The sequence below is a fragment of the Hemicordylus capensis genome, chromosome 1 (assembly GCF_027244095.1).
Source record: "Hemicordylus capensis ecotype Gifberg chromosome 1, rHemCap1.1.pri, whole genome shotgun sequence".
NCBI classification, from domain to species: domain Eukaryota; kingdom Metazoa; phylum Chordata; class Lepidosauria; order Squamata; family Cordylidae; genus Hemicordylus; species Hemicordylus capensis.
In genome coordinates this window covers 280,118,248-280,141,710 of record NC_069657.1, presented here as the reverse complement: position 1 = coordinate 280,141,710, position 23,463 = coordinate 280,118,248, and the positions used below count along the sequence as shown (strand labels likewise).

Sequence of the window (23,463 nt, the reverse complement as noted above, 5' to 3'; positions counted from 1 at the left end):
TCCCTGCCTATGTTCGCCAGGTCTGCCCTTCCGTTTGCACTTGTAGCCACTAAACTGGTGCCTCGACGCCAACCCTGTTTATAGCAGGAGCAGCAGCAGCAGCAGCAGAAGCCTCCCTCCTATTCCCAGAGCAATGCAGGGCTTGCAGTTTGGCTACGCCTCTCTTCCCAACTGTGAGGTGCACCTGCACAGTGCAAAGATCCTCGCAGCTGTGTCACTATGGGAGCCGCGGCGGCGTCTAGATCTACTCTGCTAACTCCACGGCCAGATCTACTCTACCTGATGGACAGCAGAGTGTGCACAGGGAAGAACTACTATTTCTGGCTCACCTCCCTGGCAGCCATCCCTCGGCAGCAGAAATTTAAAGAAAATTTAAAAATAAATACATGGAGGTTCGGAGTTGGGTCAGGAAAGGTGGGGAGGGGGACAAACAGAATGTTTGGGGGGGGGCGGTTCCTTCCCAGGCACAGACCGGCACTCAATGCTTCACGGACCGGCACTAGTCCCCAGAACAGTGGTTGAGAAACACTCATCTAGCCTCTTTTGCTGGACGGCAGGGTTTCTCTCAGCTGCCTCCCACACCCTTGGTTTGCTGGCCAGGACAACTCAAACCAGCACAGTCCTGTTGCCTGAATGGGAACCTTCCTTCCTCCAAGTGCCTGAACTAATACCACCTGCAGGCACTGATTGATTACATCGGCCTTGCCCAGAGTCCTTTGTGAGAGGAAAGACTCTGGAGGCTTTTTAAGGAGCAGGACTGCCGCAGGTGGCCACCAAAGCCGGCCACCAAAGAGGGCCAGCCTTTGGTGCCAGCCTTCAGTGTAGGGGTGAGGGTTGGGCTACACTATTTTTATTTTGGCTGTTTAAGAAGTTGTAGTAGTAAGTGTTCCAGCTTTGATATTGAGATTGGGTTGAAGTAGTCATAATGTGTTTGGATTTGTCTGGAGATGGGGAGGCAGGGGGCGCCTTCGTTGAATGTGGGGCAGCTATTCCAGTGGTGGTGGGGAATAGAAGTTACGTTGGCAGTTCAGCAGGCCGTTCCATGGGAAAGATAGCCAGAAATTTAATAGCTGTCTCCCCTTCCAGCTGTCCTGTCAGCTCTGTGACCTCAGGGAGCACTACCAACAACCCGCAAAGCCTTACCTTGCTCTTTGCAATGCCAGGTCAGTCTAAAATAAACCTGAAGTTATCTATGATTTGATTCTGGATGAAGGGGCCGACCTGGTGTGCATTGCTGAGATTTCGTTGGGGGAGGCTGGTGGCCCAGTCTAGTCCCAGCTTCTTCCTCCAGGGTATTCTGTAGAGGAGCAGGTGAGGGGACGTGGGTGGTGAGGTGGAGTGGCTGTGGTCTATAAGGATAACATCCCCTTTACCAGGGTCCAAGTCAGGGTATCAGACCATATTGAATGTGTATACTTAATTTTGGGGAGCAGAGATAGATTGGGACTTTTCTTGGTGTACCGATCGCCCCGCTGCCCAACAGAATCCCTTACTGAGCTCACGGACTTGGTTGCAGAACTTGCATTGGAGTCTCACAGAGTTGGAGTAAGAGTTGCGTTGGAGTCTCACTTTTGGTACTGGGGGACTTCAATGTTCATTTCGAGACGAATTTGTCCAGGGCAGCTCAAGAGTTCATAGCAGCCATGACAACTATAGGCCTATCCTAAGTGGTCTCTAGATCGATGCATACTGCAGGTCACAAGCTTGATTTGGTCTTTTACTCTGATCAGGGTGGTGTTCCATGGGTGAGAACTCCTGTGATTTCCCCCTTGTCATAGACGGATCACCATCTGATTAAGGTTGGACTTACAACCACTTCCCACCTCTGCAGGGGCGAGGGGTCTATTAGAATGGTTCACCCGAAGAGGTTATTGGATCCAGTGGGATTCCAAAAAGTCTTGGAGGGATTCAATGTTGGCTCTGCCAGTGATCCTGTTGATGCCCTGGTTGAGAATTGGAACAACTTGCTCACCAGGGCAGTAGACACGATTGCTCACAAGCGTCCCCCCCCAACCCGCTTCAAAATTGGCCCCTTCGTATCTACAGGGGCTGAAGTGGCAAGGTAGGCGACTGGAGCACAAGTGGAGGAAGACTTGACTCGAATCCAACAGATTATGACATAGAGCACACTTAAAGATCTATGCTCAGGAAATACGTGCGGCAAAGAAGCGGGTTTTTTCTGCCCGTATTGCCTCTGCGAGTTCACATCCAGCGGAGTTGTGTAGGGTTGTGAGGGGACTAGTATCTGCCACCCCTCCCCCTGAATCAGAATTTGGAGTCATCAGTTACCCGCTGTGATGTGTTTAAAGAATTTTTCGCAGATAAAATCTCTTGGATTCGGGCCGACTGAGATGAAGACTCCACAATTAATTTGATGTCTGAACTGGAGATGTGCAACTTCTCTTCTTATGTGATTCGGCTGGATTGGTTTCAGTTTGTGACTCCTGAGGATGTGGACAAGCTGCTTAGGGCGATGAGGCCTACCACTTGTTCTCTTGACCCTTGTCCAACATGGCTTGTTCTATCCAGCAGAGAGGATGTTGTAGGCAGCCTGGTGGAAATAATAAATGCTTCTCTGCGGGAAGGCAGGATGCCTCCTTGTCTTAAGGAGGCAATCATTAGACCTCTTCTAAAGAAGCCTGCATTAGATCCCTCAGAGTTAAGCATTTATAGGGTCTTTCAACCTTCCATGGCTGGGCAAGGTAATTGAGAGGGTGGGGGCCTCTCAGCTCCAGGCGGTCTTGGAGGAAACTGATTATCTAGACCAATTTCAAACTGGTTTTCGGGCGGGCTGTGCAGTGGAGACTGCTTTGGACAGCCTGATGGATGATCTCCAATTGGCAATTGACAAAGGAAGTGTGACTCTGTTAGTCCTTTTGGATCTCTCAGCGGCTTTCGATACTATCGACCATAGTATCCTTCTGGAACATCTGAGAGTGTTGGGGGTGGGAGGCACTGTTTTACAATGGTTTTGCTCCTAACTCTCAGACAGATTTCAGATGGTGTCAATTAGAGACTGCTGCTCTTTGAAATCTGAGCTTAAGTATGGTGGCCCTCAAGGCTCCATACTTTCTTCAATGCTTTTTAACATCTACATGAAACCGCTGGGAGAGATCATCAGGGGATTTGGAGCGGGGTGTTACCAGTACGCTTACGACACCCAGATCAACTTCTCCATGTCAACTTCTTCAGGAGCTGGCATATCCTCCCTAAATGCCTGCTCGGAAGCAGTAATGGGCTGGATGAAGGAGAATAAACTGAAGCTGAATCCAGATAAGACGGGGCAGTGGCGGCTGGTGACTCCTGGGACTGGGTGGACACCAGGCAAGTGGGCAGAGCCAAAGTGGGTGGCGCAGGGGTGAAGCAAAAAAACAAAACACAACAACACTAACTCCTGTGGGCATATAGGAAGTAAAAGGTAAAGTTGTGCCATCAAGTCGGTGTCGACTCCTGGCGACCACAGAGCCACGTGATTTTCTTTGATAGAATGCAGGAGGGGGTTACCATTGCCTCATTGCAGTATGAGATGATGTCTTTCAGCATCTTCCTATATCATTGCTGCCTGATATAGGAGTCTGGGAAACATAGCAGTGGGGATCTGAACCAGCAACCTCTTGCTCCCTAGGCAAGTTACTTCCCCACTGCGCCATTAAGTGGCTATGTCATTCCAAGGAACATACCCGTAAACAGGGGCGTAACTATTATAGGACAAGGGGAGACAGTTCTCTGGGGGCCCACTGCCTTCGAGGGGGGGCTCAGAGGCAAGTCACATGACTGACTCCCCCAGATGCACAACCGCCCGGGCTTCCTTCAGTTGTATTTCTCCTCTGAAACTGACGTGAGTGTTAAGACCTGGAGCTACCAGAACAGCATGTCTTTCTCTAGTACCATTAAATGACTTGCACCATCCACAATTGTTACCACTATTCAGCTTCACTCAAGATTTCTTTACTTTGTGAGCTGAGCTTCAGTGGGGGGGGGGGGGGGCATTTTAAAATCTCGTCTCTGGGCCCACTCCAACCTTGCTACGCCCCTGCCTGTAAAAGCCTCTGCATTCAAGGACACCCATTTTCAGACAGTTATAAAAACATGCCATGAGTACATGTTTTGGCACACTTTGAAAATGTTTTGTTGGTTGTTTTTTAAAGCTTAAGAATTCTCTCTCTCTCTCTCTCTCTCTCTCTCTCTCTCTCACACACACACACACACACACACACACACACAGAGGATGGGACTTCTCTCCCATGTGCAACACACACACGGTTCATGGGGGTGGGGGGGAGAGCGAGCAGCATGGTAGCTTGACCTAGGGGAACAAATCTCTCTCTCTCTCTCTCTCTCTCTCTCTCTCTCTCTCTCTCTCTCTCTCTCACACACACACACACACACACACACACACACCCAACCAAACAGCAAAGGGTTTACTTTCAAACATCAAATGTTTTACTTCCCTTCTTGGTTGGAGGGAGACTCTCAGTCCAACAGAGCCAGCTACCTGGGCTCTGCAGTTCCATACAAATTCCATTCGGGGGAGGAGCACAAGACTCCAGGAGAAGCAATTGGGCTGGAAGGAAAGTTAACCCTTTCTTGACTGTCTGCTCCTCCTGATCTCCAAGGCTTGCTTTGGAAAGCTTCAGGCTTCAGCGAGGCCTATGCATAGGCCTCTCTGAAAGCCTGGCCCACCTGCCACTTTTTACTATTTCAGAAATGCCTAACAGAGCGTTTTAAAATAATTATCTATCATTTCCCTCTCTCTTTTTACTTGTAACCCTGAATGCCTAGAAAACCATCTGTCTGGCTCTGCAGCTTTGGTGTATTTAAAAATGCTAAAAACAAACAAACAAAAACCCCACCAAAACCCTCCACAAATTAAATCAAGTTGTTATTTCCACATAGTACTAGCATGAGGGGCTTATAATTATTTCTCACATTTGCAGCTTGCTCTTTCCAGGGGCAGGAGGAGCCATGCCTATTCCAGTGTCCCGCACAAAGAAATTGGTGGGTTAAGTGAATGCAGAGGAGGCGGGAGTGTGTGGCTTGGCAGGGCCCCAGAGTGCGTAACTAGGGAGGCAGGTGTAAAAAGCTTCTAAGCTACCCCTCCTGTTTTATAAATAAAACTGTCCAAATGATGATAGGAAATATCTGCAGACTGCAACTATGGGAAGATTAGATTCCCAATTTGTGAAATGATGGTTTTTAAATCATGGCAGACCTGGCAGGAAATTAGTAATTATTGCAAGTTCATGATAATAAAAGTGCAAATAAAGCATGCATTTAGCAGGGGTGGCCCTTCCATGTGGTAGGGCAAGGTGATCGCTTCAGGTACAGACCTGAGGAGAGTTGCAGGGGGCTACCTACACATTTTGTTTTGTGTTGATTAGTTCCTCAAAGGTGCCCAAACGCACATTGCTACCTACCGCGCTGTAATTGCTGCTAGCAACTACATAACTTACATAATCTGACAATCACATAAACTTAACTCACATAATCTGAGGCTAAATAAACAAAATAAATGGTCTCTCAGCAAGCTCTTCTCTCAGCACACTGTCCAAGAGTGACAAAATGGCGATTGCCGCTGTCTTCCTTCAGAAGACTAGAACAAGGACTGCCCCCGGCCACACTGATTGCTAGTTAGAGGCAGAGGGAGCTGTCAATCAGGATGATGTCTTCCTGATAGGGCTATTTGAATTCAGCCCATCTTTTGACAACAAAGGCAAGCCATGGGATTGGCTCCTGCCTTATGAACACTCTCATTTGAAACTAGGGGTGTGCACGGAACCGGTCCAGCACTGGGGTGGGGGGTTCCAATTAAAGCAGGGGGGGCTTTACTCACCCCTTCCTTCAAAGTCACCGTAATTTTTGTAGTAATCGGGCGGCAGGGTGCCGCCCGCTTCAATCTCTGCTCGTCGCGGCTCCTCCATGTGTACACGTAATCGGGCGGCAGGATCGCTCCCAGTCCCTGCCGCCCCCTTCAAGCTAAGCCCCGCTCGGCTGGCGGCTGCCCCCTGCAGCTCTCCAAAGGTCCCCTGCCGCCCCTTTCTTGCCAAATATTCCCCCGTTACAAGAGGACGGCAGGAGAACTCCCTGCCGTCCCCTTCCCCTTTGCCGGCTGGGCTGCAAATGGCTTCTAGGAATTATTCACTCGCAGCATACCTTTTCCATTTATCTATCTCTAAATTTCGTTGGGCCCTGACTTTAGCACGCTGTAATGCTTTGCACACAGCAGTGCTGGAAGGAAGGTTTCATGGTGTCCCCCAGAAAGATCGGGTGTGCCCATGTGGTTCAGGAGAGATGGAAAGTACGGCCCATGTTATTTTACACTGCCAGTTTTATAATGATGCTAGATTTGAGCTTATTTGCCCTGAACTTGCCTTTTGCTACCCAAAATGGATTTTAGAAGCACAAAAAAGTCTTTGGAGTCCAAAGCACTCCATGGTCCTCCTTCAAACTCCTCTTATAACCCGTAAGCACATGCAGCAAGAACCAATATGTGAAACGATGTACTGTGGACAACAAAGTGGGGTATATATTGCCCGACCGTGGATACGTGAAATCACGAGTGCTGAAACCGCAGACAACGAGGGCCACCTGTAAAGATCGTTTATGGCATTCAAGGCTGATAGGTAGGAACACAGAAGATCTTTATACTAGCATGTGTGGCCTTTGTATGCAGACACCAGAAACAAACTGAAACTTTTGTTAACATCTTTAAATGGGAAAAATAATGGGAAAAAGAAATAAAAACAGGTTGCTTACCTCTAACAGGTGATCTGGTGGTGATCAGATAACATTAATAAAAAATTGATTCTGCGCCTGCACAGAACACTTTTGGAAGTACACCTCCCAAATTTAGCTGCTGCTACTGAGCGGAGATCCATCACACAGTGCTTCATAAATGTCTACTCCGATGCCTACATAGCAGCCATGCAAATATCTTTGAAATTAATTAATTCCAGACAAGTGTGCTGCCGAGGATGAATACACCCTCGTAAAATGGGCTTTCACTGCCTTAGGGGGATCTACCGTCTGCATCTTGTAGGCCAGGTAGATCGCCTGCAGTAGCCAATGAGAGATCCTTTGTCTAGGGACTGGATTTGCTCCATCTTACAGCTTATAAGTGACTAACAACAGTTTTGTTTTTCTAATGGCAGACGTCTTCCAGAAGAGCATGCCACACATATAGGCTATGCATTGCTCTTTCCAGTGTTGATTCAGGATTGCGGGAAAAGGGAGGGTAGAACAATATCTTGAATGAAGTGGAAGTCAGAAACAATCTTTGTCCTGAATTCTGGGTCCAATCGCATCACCACTTTGTCATCATGAAACTTGGTGCACAGCTCATCAATACACAAAGCGGAAGAGATCACTTACTCTTTTTGCTGTAGTAATAACAATCAAAAACACTGTCTTAAGCGTCACCATCTGAACTTTAGCCATTGCCATGGGTTCAAATGGCCTTTCTGTTAGGGCCAATAGGACCAGAGAAAGACTCCATCTATCCATGGGTCTCTGCACTGGCGGTCCACTTCCACTCACTATATGCACAGCAAAGTATTTTAATGAATTATATACCCCTAGAGGCAGAATCTTCAATGGGACACCTGTAACTATTGGGGAGGTGAAGCAACTAATTGAGCAACTGAAAAGAAACAAGGTCCCCGGTCATGATTCCATTCCTGCAGAAGTGTTCCAATCGAATATTGACTGATGGGCACCAGTATTGGCATCTCTTTTTACATATATTGATAAATCCACCCATTTCCCGGATGATTGGGGTATGGCAATCATCGTTCCAATTTATTAAAAAGGACAAAGGAAAGATCCTGCCAATTACTGCCCGATCAGCCTCTTGAAGAGGAGGAGGAGGAGAAGGAAAAGGTAAAATATTCTTGTTTGGATGAAAGAAAACTGAAGGATTTCCTCGCTTTAAAATAGTGGGGTGGAACTCCCACAGCTTGTGGGGCTCGTATTAAGGGAAAAATACACACATTCCAACAAACTCGAAGGGTAAATAAAATGAGATATTTAGGATGCACTTCCACTTGGAGTAAGTGCCTTTGAACAAAGTTGAAGAGGTGAAGTCACAGATTGAGGCAGTTCTTTGCTTAATGAAAGAAATACCAGCCAGAATTCCAAGAAAAACTAAGGATTACAAATTTTTGACAGATGTTTTGAATTCCAATGGAATATACTTCAGGGGGGAATTATTGGAGGGAGTTTATATATATATATATATATAAGGGTAAGAAGAACAGATTTACTGAGCTCCTTAAAGTGCAAGAATTCTGGTGGAAATATATTATTTTTAAAAAAACTTATCTTTTGAGCATCCAGCTCCTTCAACACATAATTCAAATTAGACCAAATGGCTAATAGAGATTAGAGGACTCTCTCTTGGAACATTAATGGGTTAAATACAAAAAACAAAACAAAACAGACTCTTTCATTCTTTTAAGAAACAAAATTTGGACATTGTGTGTTTGTAGAAGACATATATTAGAAAGCAAGAGAATTTTTTTTTTGTTAATAAGGCTTTTGGACAAGGATTTTTTTACCTAGACAAGAAAAAAAGGGGGGGTTAGTATTTTATGTTGAATAATAATTTGAATCTAAATTGATTTTCAAAGATGAGGAAGATAGGTTATTAGTATTGGAAATTCAAATATTTCAAATTAAAATGGTGATAATTGGAACTTATGCCCCTAATGAAAAGAAAGCTGAATTTTATAACTATTTAGATTTTTAAGTTGGATTTGATGATTAGGTTTTAAGTTCTGACAATTAGTTTCTAAATGTATAAAGTGTTACTTTTGGAGGAGACAAGAGAGGAAGTGGTTAAAACGTTTATGATAAAGTGGGCTCAAGATGTGGGGTGCAATATAGAAACGGCAACCTGGGAAAAATTATGGGAAACCGATTTAAAATTTACTGTATCTTATGCTCTAAAAGGAAATTATTATAAAATAATGTATAGATGATATTTGATAACAAAAAAAATGGCATTGATGTATATATGTATAGAAATGGAAAAGCAGTGAACTGCCTTTAAAAGAAGATTGGTTGATAAAAATTTTGGAATATGTGGAGATGGCAAAATTTATAACACTGATAAGAGACTAAAACTTAGAATGTTTTAAAGAAGATTGGAAATTATTTTTGTTGTACTTAAAGAATTCCTACTATGGATCTTACAGCTGGATTTGAAATCTGAAATGCTGGTTGGGTAGATTAATGGTGGTGGAAGGTTTAAATTTGTGTTTTTTATTAATATTATAATATGGGTAAAATTTATAGTTGTTATCAAGAAAAGAGGTACGTGGGAAGTCAATTTGTAATTGTGTTTATTATGACTGTTATTGTTAAAAGTTAATAAAAATTTGAAGAAGAAAAAAAAGTAATCTCTTTTTTATTTCTGAGTAAACAGATATGAACCGCATTCCATTAATGGGGAGAGGAGGTTACAAGATGATTTCTGGGCGGGTGTTAAGGTGTCTTTGGGGTGTGCAGGAGATTTCACCCTGCAAGAGGAGGAGGGAGAAGGAAAGTGTGTGCGCGCGCACACGTGCACCAAAAGAGAAATGAACGAACAATAACCCCCAGCCCAGCCCAAGGGAAAAGGTAGAACAAAGGCATCATGATTCTGGCAGCATTTCACATTTATTTTAAAAGAAGAAGCTTGCATATTTTATTATACTAAAAAGTGCAATGGATAAGATGCATTATTTTTTTGAACAGGCTAGATATTCTGTCCAACCTAGCGTCTCTTCCCCCAAATGACTGTGTGGATGCCTTCTCGCAGAAGCAATAATTTATTTGGGACGGGCTCGGATGGCACTGGGACCATAATAATAGAGCAGGGTTATAGTTTAGGGCCCTCCTTTGCAGGGTCTGCTTAAAGACCCCGTTTGCTGGAAGGTTAGCCCGCGTTCTGATGAACTCTTGAGGAGCTCGCCAAATGGAGAGGGTGAGATGGGAGAAAGACCTGCCGGGGTGCACAGAGAAACACCGGTTTGGGTAGATTTCCCTGCTCTAAGGTAGATTTCCAAACTGTGTCTCCAGCTTGTCTTTCTCTTCCACTAACTCCAGAATAACCCTGCTCCATTGCCTGGCCACAGGTGTGTTTCCTGCGCCCTTCTCCAAGAAGCTAAGTGTGTGACTCTGGCGCTTCTCTTGCTCTTCTTAAGGAGGTGAAGGCAGATGCTTTGTTCAGTCCCCGCTACATAGCTTGGGTTTTGATGGAAGAATCTTCGCGGAAGGGGCAGAAGCTCCAATTAAGAGAAGGGAAAGCTCACAGATGCAAAGAGCTGGGGAGGGTCACAGGGGACCACCGAAGATAGCAGCCCAGGGAACGCACCAAAGGTTATCTGCTGCTCTGTCTTGGGAGAAATTTGAAATTTGTCCTTCAGGCAAGGCTACTGCTGTGGTATTAAGTGGTCCTCCATTGTCGGGCCCAGCTGGATATATACGTATTTTTAAAATTCCTTAAGGGGGACCCCCCCACTGTTGAAAGAAGGGGCGCTGAGAAAGATACTCTGTCTCCCTATACAGGGAGGAGACCAGAAATGCAAATGTTGTGTTCAGCTTCTCCAGAAAGACCAGGAATTCACCCACACCTGAACTTTTTAAAACCTGGAGAATCCATTTGGGAAATTTTCCCAAAATTATTTGTATCTTTATTATTAACCCTAACACTGCATCCCAAACCAATTTCATTCAAAGGATGCCCACACTGAATTCAAGCTTCAAAACTCCTTTAGAAATCCACAGGACAGAAATCCCAAAAGCGTATTTAGGATTTGCAGGGAACTATCCAGTCGTTAGAATGGGGCAGGCGGGAGGATCTTCTGGACTCCACAAAATTGGGGTCTCAGAGGCACAGCAGCTGCAGGCAGCCTTTATGGCTGGGGACAGGGCTGAGGGCCTTTGCCCAAAAACCAGCTGAGCAGCCAAACAGCTGGCTGAAGTGGCCAGAGGGGAACATAAGTAAAGAGCCCCTGGTGGCGCAGTGGTAAAACTGCCGCCCTGTAACCAGAAGGTTACAAGTTCGATCCTGACCAGGGGCTCAAGGTTGACTCAGCCTTCCATCCTTCCGAGGTCGGTAAAATGAGTACCCAGAATGTTGGGGGCAATATGCTAAATCATTGTAAACCGCTTAGAGAGCTCCGGCTATAGAGCGGTATATAAATGTAAGTGCTATTGCTATTGCTATTGCTAAAGCCGGCAGGGGGAGGGGCAACCTCCCCCCCATCACCTCCATCAACTCCCCGAAGGGAGTGAGGTAAAACATTTTTTAAATTTTTTTCCAACACTTCAAAACATCCACAAACCCCCCTGAACAGAACAGGGGGAGGAGTTTCGAGGCGGTGCCAGACTAAACTGGCCCTGTCAGGTTCAAGTCCAGTCCGGACTCGAACAAAACGAGGCCAGTCAGTTCCGTGCACATCCCTAATTTCTAGCACAGAGAAATAATCAGCTGGTAACAAACAATGAGTCAATCTCCATGACTTAATCGATTCAGGGACTAGTACAAGATCTTGTACATGTGCTACATCTAATATACTCTGTTTCAACACATTTCTGACCCCTTCATAGCCCAAAGGTGTCAAGCTTTCAAGTGAAAGCCCGTAAGTTAAGGGCTTTTCCACCAAGGAATGTTTCCATGGTGACTGGAAGGGGCCAATTCTTCGGAGGGAGGGGATTAATTTTCAGCCAATAACTAAGGCTGCAAGCCCAGGCACAAGATTCCACTGTCTGCAACCCTGCCTCCAAACCATGGACTGCATTGGGAACACACCCAGCCACCTGCAAAACTGATCTCAGGGATTTTGGTTGAATAGTGTCTAATGGTGACTGTAAGTAGTAAATACACACAAGTTATTTCTTCACAAACATTAACATGTTTTTAAAAACACACAAGAGATAAACAGAGAAATCAAAAGCCACTTTGATGCTTCAGTCTTGTTTATTACTAAAAAACCCCACAAAGTTCTCCCTCACCCAGTTATCCAATGTGAATTTATTTCCAAGCTTTTAAACGTATTTTTAAAGCCATCTACTGGCAAAAACTGGTAAGTCAGTTTGGGGAGGGAGAAGTGGGGAGAATGAAGCATAAAGATAATTGCTTTGGACAACCAGTCATTCCAGGTGGTGAAGTACACCGACTGCTGTCAGCTGCTCCGACTGCTTGCCACCAACTACAAGACCCCCTTATGCACCACCTTCAGCAAGCAGGCGGTGCCCTCCCTGTACCAGGCATGCAGAGAGGTTGTGCCGTGGCTACTGCGCACAGCTGTGCCCGACACCAGCATGCACTTCACTGCCAATCTGTAGGAGGATAGTCCCAGTGGGAGGCGCACTGCTTTCCTGTCCCTCACAGTGCACTGGTAGAGGCAGGAGAGCGAGGGGGCAGCTGCTGTTGGTGGCGTGGCCTGCCTCTCCCATGCAATGAAACACAGGTGGGCTTTGCTGCATGTGGAGCTGCTGGACACTAACCACATGGCAGATGAGCCATTGGTTCGCCCGGTGGTTCATGGAGGAGCTCCTTGATGCCTTGCCAAAGGGTATGGGAGGAGCCCACTGAGCTCTGCAGCAAGACTCAGCACTATGTGCTGCAGTACCTACAGGAGCCGGTGGCAGTCCAGGAGCCCATCTAGTTTGGGCAATGTGTAGCCAACACTGTTCCCTGTCCTTATAGAGCACATAGAGAGAGAGCGCGCATGTGCGTGTGCGCACGCTCACACATTTTTTGATATCCACTGAGTAAATTTTAGATCCCACGCAGGTTGAATCATGAAGGCCCCACTCTGAATGCTTATACACACAATGCCTTGATACTGCCGCCCAGAACAAAACTAATTCCTCACACAAATGAAAAAAAAAAATAGAGCGAAAACTGGTCACCAGGTCTGGCCAGACTTGGTGATGATTGCCAGATGGTTCATCTCGTACCCATCAAATGGCATCCAGAGTGAGAGGGTGTTCTCCATGGCCGGGGTTTTGGTGACATCCCATCGCTCACACTTGGACACTGAGATGGTGGAGCAGCTGGTATTCCTCAAGGCCAACCTTCCCCCTGCTGGGCTAGCTGGCCAAGGAGGACAAGTGACTCATGGTCAGCCCCACCCACTGCAACACCACTGGCAACTTGGCCCACCCTGACCAGCCCCGGCCAATACCAAACTAGGGATGTGCACCAATTGGATAATGCACTCCCGGGAGGTGGAGGGGGTCCTTTAAGGGGCAGGGAGAGTGCCCCTACCTGTCCCGCTGCTTTCGTCTCACCGGTGCTCTCACCAAAAGCATTGGCATGGGGCTGCAGCATACCTCCCTACAGCCCCAATCAGCGTCATACCAAAAATGGCTGAGGCGCATTCAAAGGACGCATGCGCACTGGCTATTTCTAGAAAAATAGCACCAACCCGGTTCATGCACACCTCTACCCCAAACTCAGATGTGTCTCAGACTGCCTGTTAGTGCTGTTAACACAGAGAGAGTGCTAACACAGAGAAACACATACACACACCACTGCCATAGCAGATGATGAGATATGGACTGGTGCCCTTGACCCATGTGTCAGGCTGTCAGCTGGGGCCCAGCACCAAGCCATGCTGATGTCATGCTGTTATCCAGACACAGGCAGGCATTGCCTGCCTGTCTTGAGTTGTGGTTTGGTCTGTTTGTGAGATGGTGTTGTGGCAAGAAACAGACAGTGGCAGCTCAGCTCTCTCTTTCTCTCTGCAATATTTTCTTGGTGACTCCTGCAAGATGAGCTTAGTGTCTGGTCTTGGACTAACTTGTGCTTCACTCTCTGCTCTGCAATGAATCTTCATTCTGCATTGCAAGTTCTACTCACTCAGTCAAAATGGCTGACGACATTGCTGTAGTTGAGGTTATGGCTATGCTTCCTGGCTGCTAAGGGTGCTGCTGTGGTAGCTGTAGTAAGGAGTCATAATTGTGTGTGAGAGAGCAACTTGTGATGTTACTGCAGTGCAGGCACTGTGGCTGGCAGAGGATTCTGTGTAAGTGATTCTTTTTTGGCCATCTTTAGACTGTGGGTTCAGCAAAATAAGGTGTTCCATGTTGGGAGGGACTTGTGTGTGCTTTTGTTCTGCCGTAGTGTTTTTCAAGGCAGGGTTGCAAAATGTGTGCAAGCTGCTTGTTTAGCCCATGGGGAACTCCAATCACCCCACTGTTCCCTGTGGGTAGGTCTTAGGGATATCAAAGTGGGTTGGTTTTTTTTGTGGGTAGGTCTTAGGGACACCAAAGTGGTAGGCATGACCCTACCACTCAACCCACAAAACCATCAGGCAATCAGGTGATTTTTAATGAATGACGTGTGCACGTGACACTGAGATGTGACACGCATGCGCAAAAGGCTTTCTGAAGCCTTTTGCTGACGACTGAGGGAAGGGGCGGCAGGAAGGTACCCTGCCGCCCCAACTGCTTACTAAAATACACACGCCAGCAGGGGGAAAGTGGCGGGAGGAGTAAGTACACCCCCACCCTGACGTCGAACCACCCCATGTCCGGACTGGTCCATACACATCACTAATGAATTTTTGAATTTTATCTGGGCCAGTAGGTCAAACAACATGCCCTACCACCTCAACTGACTTTGGTGTCCCTACGACCTATGCATGGGGAACAATTAAGTAATTCAAATTCCCCATTGTTTCCTATGGGCAATTCACAAATTTTGCAATTTGATTTGTCAAACTGGCCAGTGATGGCTGGCTGATTGAATGAATTGATTTGTGTTTTGTGTTATTCAATTCGTGGTCAAATCGAATTGCAAAACACAATTTATGCACACTTCTACTGGGATACCTCCAAGGTCCTATGATCAATTACAAGCAACATTATTAACCAAGTAGAACTTTTTAAATTTGTTGACAGCCCTGAACAAAAAATAATCCTACACTACAAATGGGCCATGATTCAAAGGATGATGATGATTATCATCTTTATTTGTTAAGCTGCCCCATAACAAATTGTTCTCTCGGCGGCTCACAAGAGAGGATTAAAACATACTATTAAAACACAACATATTAAATCATAACAGACAAAAAAGGTAAAAAGAAAAAACAAAATACAGTCATCCCTCGCCAACTGCAGATTTCCCAAACGTGGCAACAAGTATCCGCAACGAGGAGTTTGTGGTTGGTCTCAATGTGACTTAAGTATATGCCATTTCCTGCTCCTGTCTGCCCACAACCAGCCTAAGGCTCACATCCTGGGCCCCCTTCTTCCCACCAAGAACCTATTCCCTCACCTCCCTTTCATATGCAACTGTCACCCTGAACCTCTCACGGGCTTCCCTCGCTCACTGGCTTCCCTCCATTCCTTCCCTCCCAGGCACCCTTACGTGCCCCTCTGCACACCATTTCCCTCATCCCCGCCCCATCTCCTTCCACTCTCCATTTCCTTCGTCACCTGCCCTGCCTCCGCACACCATTTCCTCCGCTCTCCATTTCCATCTTCCCCCAGCTGCTCGCCATTTCTTTCCGCTCTCCATTTCCCTCCACAGCCATTTCTCTCTGCATGCCAGTGGGTGCCTACGGCGGAGCCAGGGCTTACCGCAGGGTCCATGGGGCAGCTCCCTGGCAGGACCTCTCGCCTCCTCTCGTCTCTGTTTACAGCAGAGCACTGTGACTTCAAATCCCCCCACCCATTTCTGAAGTGGTTTTGGGACAGTGGTTCCCCTAACCCCCTCATTCCCATTTATTCCTATTGCTCACCAACCGCAAATTTGCCAACCACGGGGTTTTGTGAGAACACAGCCCTTGCGGTTGGTGAGGAATGACTGTACAATACAAAACAGCTTAAAAACTCATTTTAAAATTCGTTATCAGATCAAATCTGATAACTAATCAGAGATGTAAGTTTTGGGTGGTATAAAAATATGTTAAATAAATAAAATCTGAAGACAAGAATTTAAAAGGCCTGGGTGAACAAAAAGGATTTTACCTGGCATCTAAAAGAACAGAGTGATGAAGCCAGGTGAACCTCACTGGGGAGGCTATTCCATAAACGAGGTGCAACCACTGAAAAGGCCCTCTCCCTGGTAGCCACATGCCTCACCTTGTTTGGCAAGGGCACCTGGAGGAGGGCCTCTGAAGATCTTAAGGTTTGGATTGGGTCATATGGGGCAAGGTGCTCTCTAAGGTAGCCTTCTCCCAGGTAACCTGGTTCCCAAACATCACAAAGAAGGGCTTTTTAGTCTCTCCCTAGCACACAAACATCTCACTGCAAAGCTGAGAAGTCTCTCCTCATAAGTAACACTGAAAACAACTGCAGAAGTTGTGCTCATATTTTAAAGCTTGTTTTACTATTTCCTGCCTCCCTTGAAAATACGCAAGTTTTAAACCTGGTGTTCAAAACTGAAATATAGAATTGTGTCCTGAATATTCACACCAACCTTCATTGTCTCTCAATCTGCAAGACCGATATAATAAATGTTGGGGGGTTTTTCCCTTCCCTCTTTTAAGAACAAGAATGTGGATTGAACTAGTTTTCAAATTTGAAAGGTAGAACTGTGTCCTGAACATGCAGATCAAATTTCATTCCAATGTTTTAACATTACAAAACTGAAAAAAAGAAATGTTGAACTTTAAACCAAAGGTTGTATTTCACTCAGCACATTAATATGGTGCTTTATGTGCCTGGAACGGATTCTGAGTTCTATTTTGAGCTCGAAAATAAATATAAGATGACTGAAAAGTTCCATCCAAACAGCAGTTGAACCAGCTGTTTCGAAAGAAGCTGTTTCGACAGAAACTCAAAACATTTCAAGTGTTTCGACCATTGGGAAGAATGGGGATCCTGAAACACCCCATTGTTCCGCATGGGTAGCTCCTACGGACACCAAAGGGGGTTGTGTGGCAGGGCATGATGGGTGCTACCTGCCACCCAATCCTTGGGCTTGCCGCATGGGCAAGCAGGTGATTTTTAACAAAAAATTTAACCATTCCCTAAAACCCCCATAGGATCCTATCGGGGTTTGGAGAAAAAAGTCAAAAATTTGTTTAAAATGTTTGCTTTCCCATTTCTTGTGTGGGTAGGTAGCACCCATCATGCCTCACCACACAACCCCTTTGGTTTCCTGTAGGAGTTACCCATGGGGGACAATGGGGTGTTTCAGGTTCCCCATTGTTCCCAATGGCCGGAAGACGCTGCATTCACAGGGTACACTGCACGCAAGTTTTGCTTTGCAATTTATAGTGCATTTTGCAACCCTGCCTTGAAAAACACTGCAGAAGCACAAAGTAGAAAGGAATCTGCCCCTCCCAACACAGAACAATGCACATTTTCAAACACAGTCCAAATATGGCCAAAAGAAGAATCACTGTCCAGAGCCCACACTGCAGTAACACCACCGGGATAAGTTACGCTCTCACACATTACTCCTATTGCAACAGCTGCCACAGTAGCACCCTTACTTAGCAGCAAGCATAACCATAAACCCAACTAAAGCAACTTCAGCCACATTTTGATGAAACCACAAAAATCAAACCTTCATTCAGTCCTAATGAATCCTCTTCTTCAAGAAAGGCACAGTATAAGGGCTCCCTCTCTGTCTCCCAGTCCCTTTGAATACACTTTGAATTTGAAATTCCATCCTTTTATGTTCCCTCCTCACCCCAGCCAATGGGGGCACAGTTGCACATGACAACACTTGATTTCTTTGATAACAAGCCAACCAAGAAGCAAGGAGACCACAAGCCAATTGGAAGCCAGTGCCAGAAAACTAATCAGCAAGGGAAAAACAGGTCTCTAAAATGGCACTTGGAATATCAGAACATTTTGAACGAAACGGGGGTTGTTCTGCTCTGAGCTCAAAACAGTCCCTTTATTTAAAGGAGGTTCTGTTTCAAGCTTGAAACACTCAAAATGGCCTCTTCACCAACTAAACGTTCTGCACATCCCTACTTTGAAGTGTTCAAAGCATCTTATGCCTGACTGTTTCAACAGTCCTTTAAACAATCCCACAGGGCAGATCAATGCTGTATACTGTACAGGGCAAAAGGCGAGGCTATATGAATTCAAAGCAATTGTAAGAATTGACCTGGGAACTTTCACAGCTCAGTTTCTTCACCACTACATTATGCACATTAATAACTATGTCCTCATAAAAATTGATCCCCCATGCTGTACACACATTGTTTCAGAAGCAAACACAGTAAACCACATACTTACTTCATCCATTTTCATACAAGTACCAAAATCGGCAAGCTTCAGATGTCCATACTTATCCAACAGCATGTTGTCAGGTTTCACATCTCTGTGTATCAAGCCCAAGGAATGAATTGCATCAAGAGCAAGGACGACTTCAGCTGTGTAAAATTTGGCCCACTTCTCAGGCACATCGTAATTGCTCATAAGGTTGACAAGATCTCCACCTGGCATGTATTCCATTACCATGTATAGATATCGGTCATCTTGAAAGGCACTAGAAAGCTGCACCCAGAAGGATGGACAGTTATAACATTTGAAAAACTGATTGATTTGCAAGGATGAAATCGACACCCATTCACAGACATGCTAGGTTAGGTCCAGTGCTCTGCTTGCAATTCTGAGGTTCCTATAGAAATTCTGATACAAGTCATGAACTTTAATTTTATTTTCTTCTGTCCCATTTGTCCAAGGGCTACTGCCCCCTCCCTGTCGCTCTCCCAACTCCACTTTCCCATTCCACGCTATGTGTGCGTTAATCCACATAGCAGGAGGGAGAAGGCAGCCAACTTTATTCTCTTGGGTTTATCTTCTTACACCCTCCAACAGTGCAATAAGGACAATACAAAGGGTACGCCTGCACAGAAGTGCTATTATAAGTCCAAGAGCAGCCAGAGAAGTGGTTTAGGCTGAGGACTGCCCTGGTTCCAAAATGGTTTTAAGGTTTTAATTTGCTTTATGTGCTGTGATTCACCCAGAGACAGAAGTTTGGGGCGGAATACAAATATAAATAAAATAAAATATACCATAGTAACAATAATTGTGCTTCAAGATATTTATTTAAATGATAAATTTAAACATATCATTGGAAGTCCATTTGACACACTCATGCACTCATTCTTCCTCTTCTCAGAAATCCTCCCTGCATTCCATAATCATGGCAATGGGGAGCAAGACCATGCCTGCTGCCCTCCCCATGACAACCTCTTTGGCATTCTTGAAAAAGGAGTGGTGCCCACATACGCTACATCAGTATCAAGGGGCATGGCCAGCAGGCACTCTCACTCCCCTTATTTATGGAACTCAGAGAGGGTTTGTGACAAGAGGGCTACGGATACCAACGTACACTGTATGTATGGCAGAATTATGCTTTTGCAGTGGGGGAGCAGTTTTCCTAATATATGTCATGACATACACACAAAGGTGCTTTACAATAACCTGAATATTCAGAATCTAGGAAATGCATCTGAAAGAACGGCACATTACAAGTCCATCGTAATATAGAGAAAGCCAAAACAGAGACAGTACCCCATTATAAACTAGGTAGAAATGCATAAACTAAAGTCACTATAGAAAGACCACTCTACACATTTATAGTTTCAATGCTTATTAAAATTCACCAAAAAGCACCACATAATATTCAACACAAAAATAACCCTTACCTGAACTACCCATGGACTGTTGGCAAAGGCCATTATATCTCTTTCTTCCCAGAAAAAGGCTGAATCTGATCTTTTGAGCATTTCAAATTTACTTAGAAGTTTCATTGCAAAAGCCTTCTGGGTTGTTTTGTGGCGAACCTGTTGATGAAGATTTTCTTTTAATGTTACTTTCTTTATAAGAACCTTACAAAAATGATTTAAATTAAGTGTCTTGTATTATTGTCTGTACTGGCTCACAGTAATGTAGAAATCTGAATCTACTTCCCTTAATAATAAAAACCAGAGTATAACTAATGCAAATGATTTCTATGCAAACAAGAAGTTTTTCTAAGCTGATTTGAATGCTAAGGGACACAATACCCTCAAGAAATCAAATTAAAGACCTAGATAATACAGACATATCCAAGTGCAAATACCACTGATAAATGGCAGATCTCTCAACATTTAGACTTATTAGAAACCTGTTACAATCTAGTCAGTATGAGTTTGTGCTTTATCTGATAATTAAAAGGTACCCCCACTTTACCTTAATTTTACCAAATGTTATTCATAAACATTCCATACATCTCTTAACAATGTTCCCAATAGTTTATAGCACAAAATATCAAAATATTCATAAAGCAATACAGCAAAAAATTACAACGCTTAAGATGACAGAAATAAATCATTAGAGATAACCACTTTTTAGAAAGTCACTACTAATCTTGCTAAGGTCTTAGGTTGAAAAGTGGTCAGTGAATTAGATTTGCACTTTATGGCAGGGAGTACATTCCATAGCCCAGTGCTACCACTGTAGGTCAAAACCAGCACTTTCAACTGGGTCTGGAAACTAAGTGAAATTGAGTACAGATGCTTCAAAACTGCTTGCTACTTAACCCTAGTTATGGGATGCGCTACCTTGATGTCAAACACAGCAGCATATTAAATAATTTCAAGGTAGCATAAAGGATCTGGGAGTAATCCAAGGTTGCTCCAACAGTGTCACAGAGCAACTCCATCAACAACACACTTACACAGAGCACTCGGCTTCCCGAGTTTTGCAGAGGGACAGCAACTGTCCATATTCCACCAATCATACTATTCCTGCCAGTAGTGTTGCTGGAGTCTCCCTTGTGTTTTTGCTAGATTGTGAGCCCCTTTGGAGCAAGAACAGCCTTCTCATTCCTTTTGCAATGTAAACTGCTTTGAGAACATTTTGAAAAGCTGTATACAGGAGGCCTCCAATTATCACAGAGGTTACATTCCAAGATACCACCACAAATACCAAAACCACAATAATGGAAACCTTGTGCCTATGGGAATGATGGGGTTAGATTCTTCGGTATATTAAAAAGTACCCAAAAAAAATTAAAACCCAAACACAACCTTGGCCACTCCAGTTCTCCAGCTCCTCCAGTAATGCCCTCCCCCAAATCTTCCAGATTCCACAAAAGCTCATCTCATCATGAGTCCCAAGCCAGAAATACCACTGGAAATGCCACTGGAAGTGTGAAACACACACCCAGGAACAGCAAAAGGCCAAAATTCAGCCCCATGAGAACTGAAACTGAGCATATGGAGCTGAACCGCAATTAACTGAAACCGCAAATGCCAGACTTGAGATAATCAAGGGCCTCCTGTGTAAATATTCTTAAGAACATTGGTAAAGGTAAAGTGTGCCATCAAGTTGATTTCGACTCCTGGCACCCACAGAACCCTGTGGTATTCTGTGGCAGAATACAGGAGCAGATTACCGTTGCTTCCTCCCATGCAGTATGAGACGATGCCTTTCAGCATCTTCCTATATCGCTGCTGCCCGATATAGTACCAGTGGGGATTCAAACTGGCAACCTTCTGCTTGTTAGTCAAGCATTTCCCCACTGCGCCACCAGATATTTGAAATACTGCAGCAAAAGCTATGACCAACAGCTTAAAAAACTGCTGACAGATCTAGATATTGGCTCAATTATGATCAACTGTTCAGTTGTTGCAGTGCATTTCACCCTGTCCGAGTGTGTCTGCCACAGCTGCAAGCCGTTAACCCGTTTTTGGGGCACACTCTTGCCAAAAACCTGGGTTAAGTGGTGGGCTCCATAAGTGGGCTTGCTGCCGAGAGCCATGTAGCTCTCGTTGCTGCACACGAGCAGCAGAAACCGGCTGGGCTCCCTTAGCCCAGTTCCTGCTTCTCATGAGAATAGTTTCTTTGTGTTTTTATTTTATTCCCCAACCCCCCCCCCAACCTCTCTTTAAAAGAGGCCTCTTGCAACCTCAATTATGCTTTCCTTTTGGCCTTGTTCATGCCTTATTATATGTTTCACTTGTTCATGACTTATTATACCAGCGTGGTGTAGTGGTTAGAGTGCTGGACTAGGACCAGGGAGACCAGAGTTCAATTCCCCATTCAGCCATGATACTAGCTGAGTGACTCTGGGCCAGTCACTTCTCTCTCAGCCTAACCTACTTCACAGGGTTGTTGTGAAAGAGAAACTTAAGTATACAGTACACCATCCTGGGCTCCTTGGAGGAAGAGCAGGATATAAATGTAATAATAATAATAATTTAATAATAATAAGAAGAAGTTTGACTATCTCTTCTAAATACATTTGTGTCAGTGTCAACATTTGTATCAGTAGAATGTATCAGTAGTACCGAGAATTGTAAGATGTTTGCACTGTAATCAAGGAAGAGGATCATAAATACTGAAATCACATTTATACTAGAGAAACACTGTTCTGAACACCTAGAGCCAGAATAAAGTTCTTCTTAAAAAACCCAGCCTGGTCCCTTGAGGTGAGCTGATTTAATCAAAGCCCTCAAGTAGCTTCAATATGAATGAATCATCAGATATTCAGGAACTTGATTGATTAGAGTACTAATGCATCAAAAAGGCAACAAGATCAACTTTGTGAAAGCAGCCTAAGTGGCTGTGACTTTTTATTCTGCTATTAAGCGAGCTAGTGGCAGAAGGCCAAACTGCATGCTATGTTAAGCATATGCTTAATGCTGACATGCTTGTTCTTTATTCATTAACTAGCCACTGCCAATAGCAGTTTCCCTTAAGGGGCAAAGAGCTTCAGGCAGCCCCACTTTGGATTAGTGCCATGGCAGGGACAAAAGGTCAGATCTACCCTCTCCCCACCTCAGGTTCCTATCTGGCTCAGGTCATCCAACAGCTACTAGTTAAAGAATAAAACAAGGTGGTGCTTAGTGTAATATGCAGTTTGGCCCTAAGAAAATGAGCGATGCAGTCCCAGTTCACATATTACTTCAGCCATAAACTCATCAGGCAAGCCATTATTTTCTCAGCTTTAGCCTATATCTGCAACAAGACAATAAGGATGGTAGCCTACCTAATACAGATGTGACATGCAAAGATGACGGAGATCATCTATCTGAAGTGCTTCAAACACATGAAATGCCACTTCTTGTGAGTATTACACTCTCTTAATTCCCTGTAACTGCTTTTGGCACTACAAATGGAAGTGTTTCAAATCTTCCAGTATTGCATCCTTCCATCCCCATGTTGAAACATTGGTGTGACAGGGCTTGGTTTTTTTGTTTTAAAGGCATGTTTGAGAAATGAATTGCTAGTAACAGTGCCTAGCCTGTTGTGTTTTGCCCTTAGGAGTGAGGAGTTTGATTCAGCTCCTTCCAATTCAAATCAGTCTCCGGGGACTTTGTTCTGCTGTGATGCTTTTAATGGGTTCTGTGTGAACACAATCTCTTGTATTCGGGCCGACTTGGACTACACTGTCTCTGCAGAGTCTATTAAGGTGGTGTCCAGCAATCCCTCTTGCAGTATTAGATTGGATCAGTTTCAATCTGTGATGCCTGATGACGTGGACAAGCTACTTGCGGCAGTGCAGCCTAC

The 23,463-nt window shown here is 44.9% G+C and overlaps 1 protein-coding gene across 5 annotated transcripts in view; it reads right to left on the bottom strand.

The window, feature by feature from the left end:
• Window positions 1–23,463, bottom strand: part of ROCK2 (Rho associated coiled-coil containing protein kinase 2) — a 170,095-nt gene that overhangs the window by 78,500 nt on the left and 68,132 nt on the right. For all 5 annotated transcript variants that reach the window (XM_053285616.1, XM_053285618.1, XM_053285619.1 and 2 more), the window contains exons 4-5: window positions 19,614–19,751; window positions 18,196–18,456 (exon numbers count right to left, since the gene is read on the bottom strand). In XM_053285616.1, the coding sequence (XP_053141591.1) occupies window positions 18,196–18,456; window positions 19,614–19,751 (399 nt within the window). The remainder of the gene's footprint in view (window positions 1–18,195; window positions 18,457–19,613; window positions 19,752–23,463) is intronic.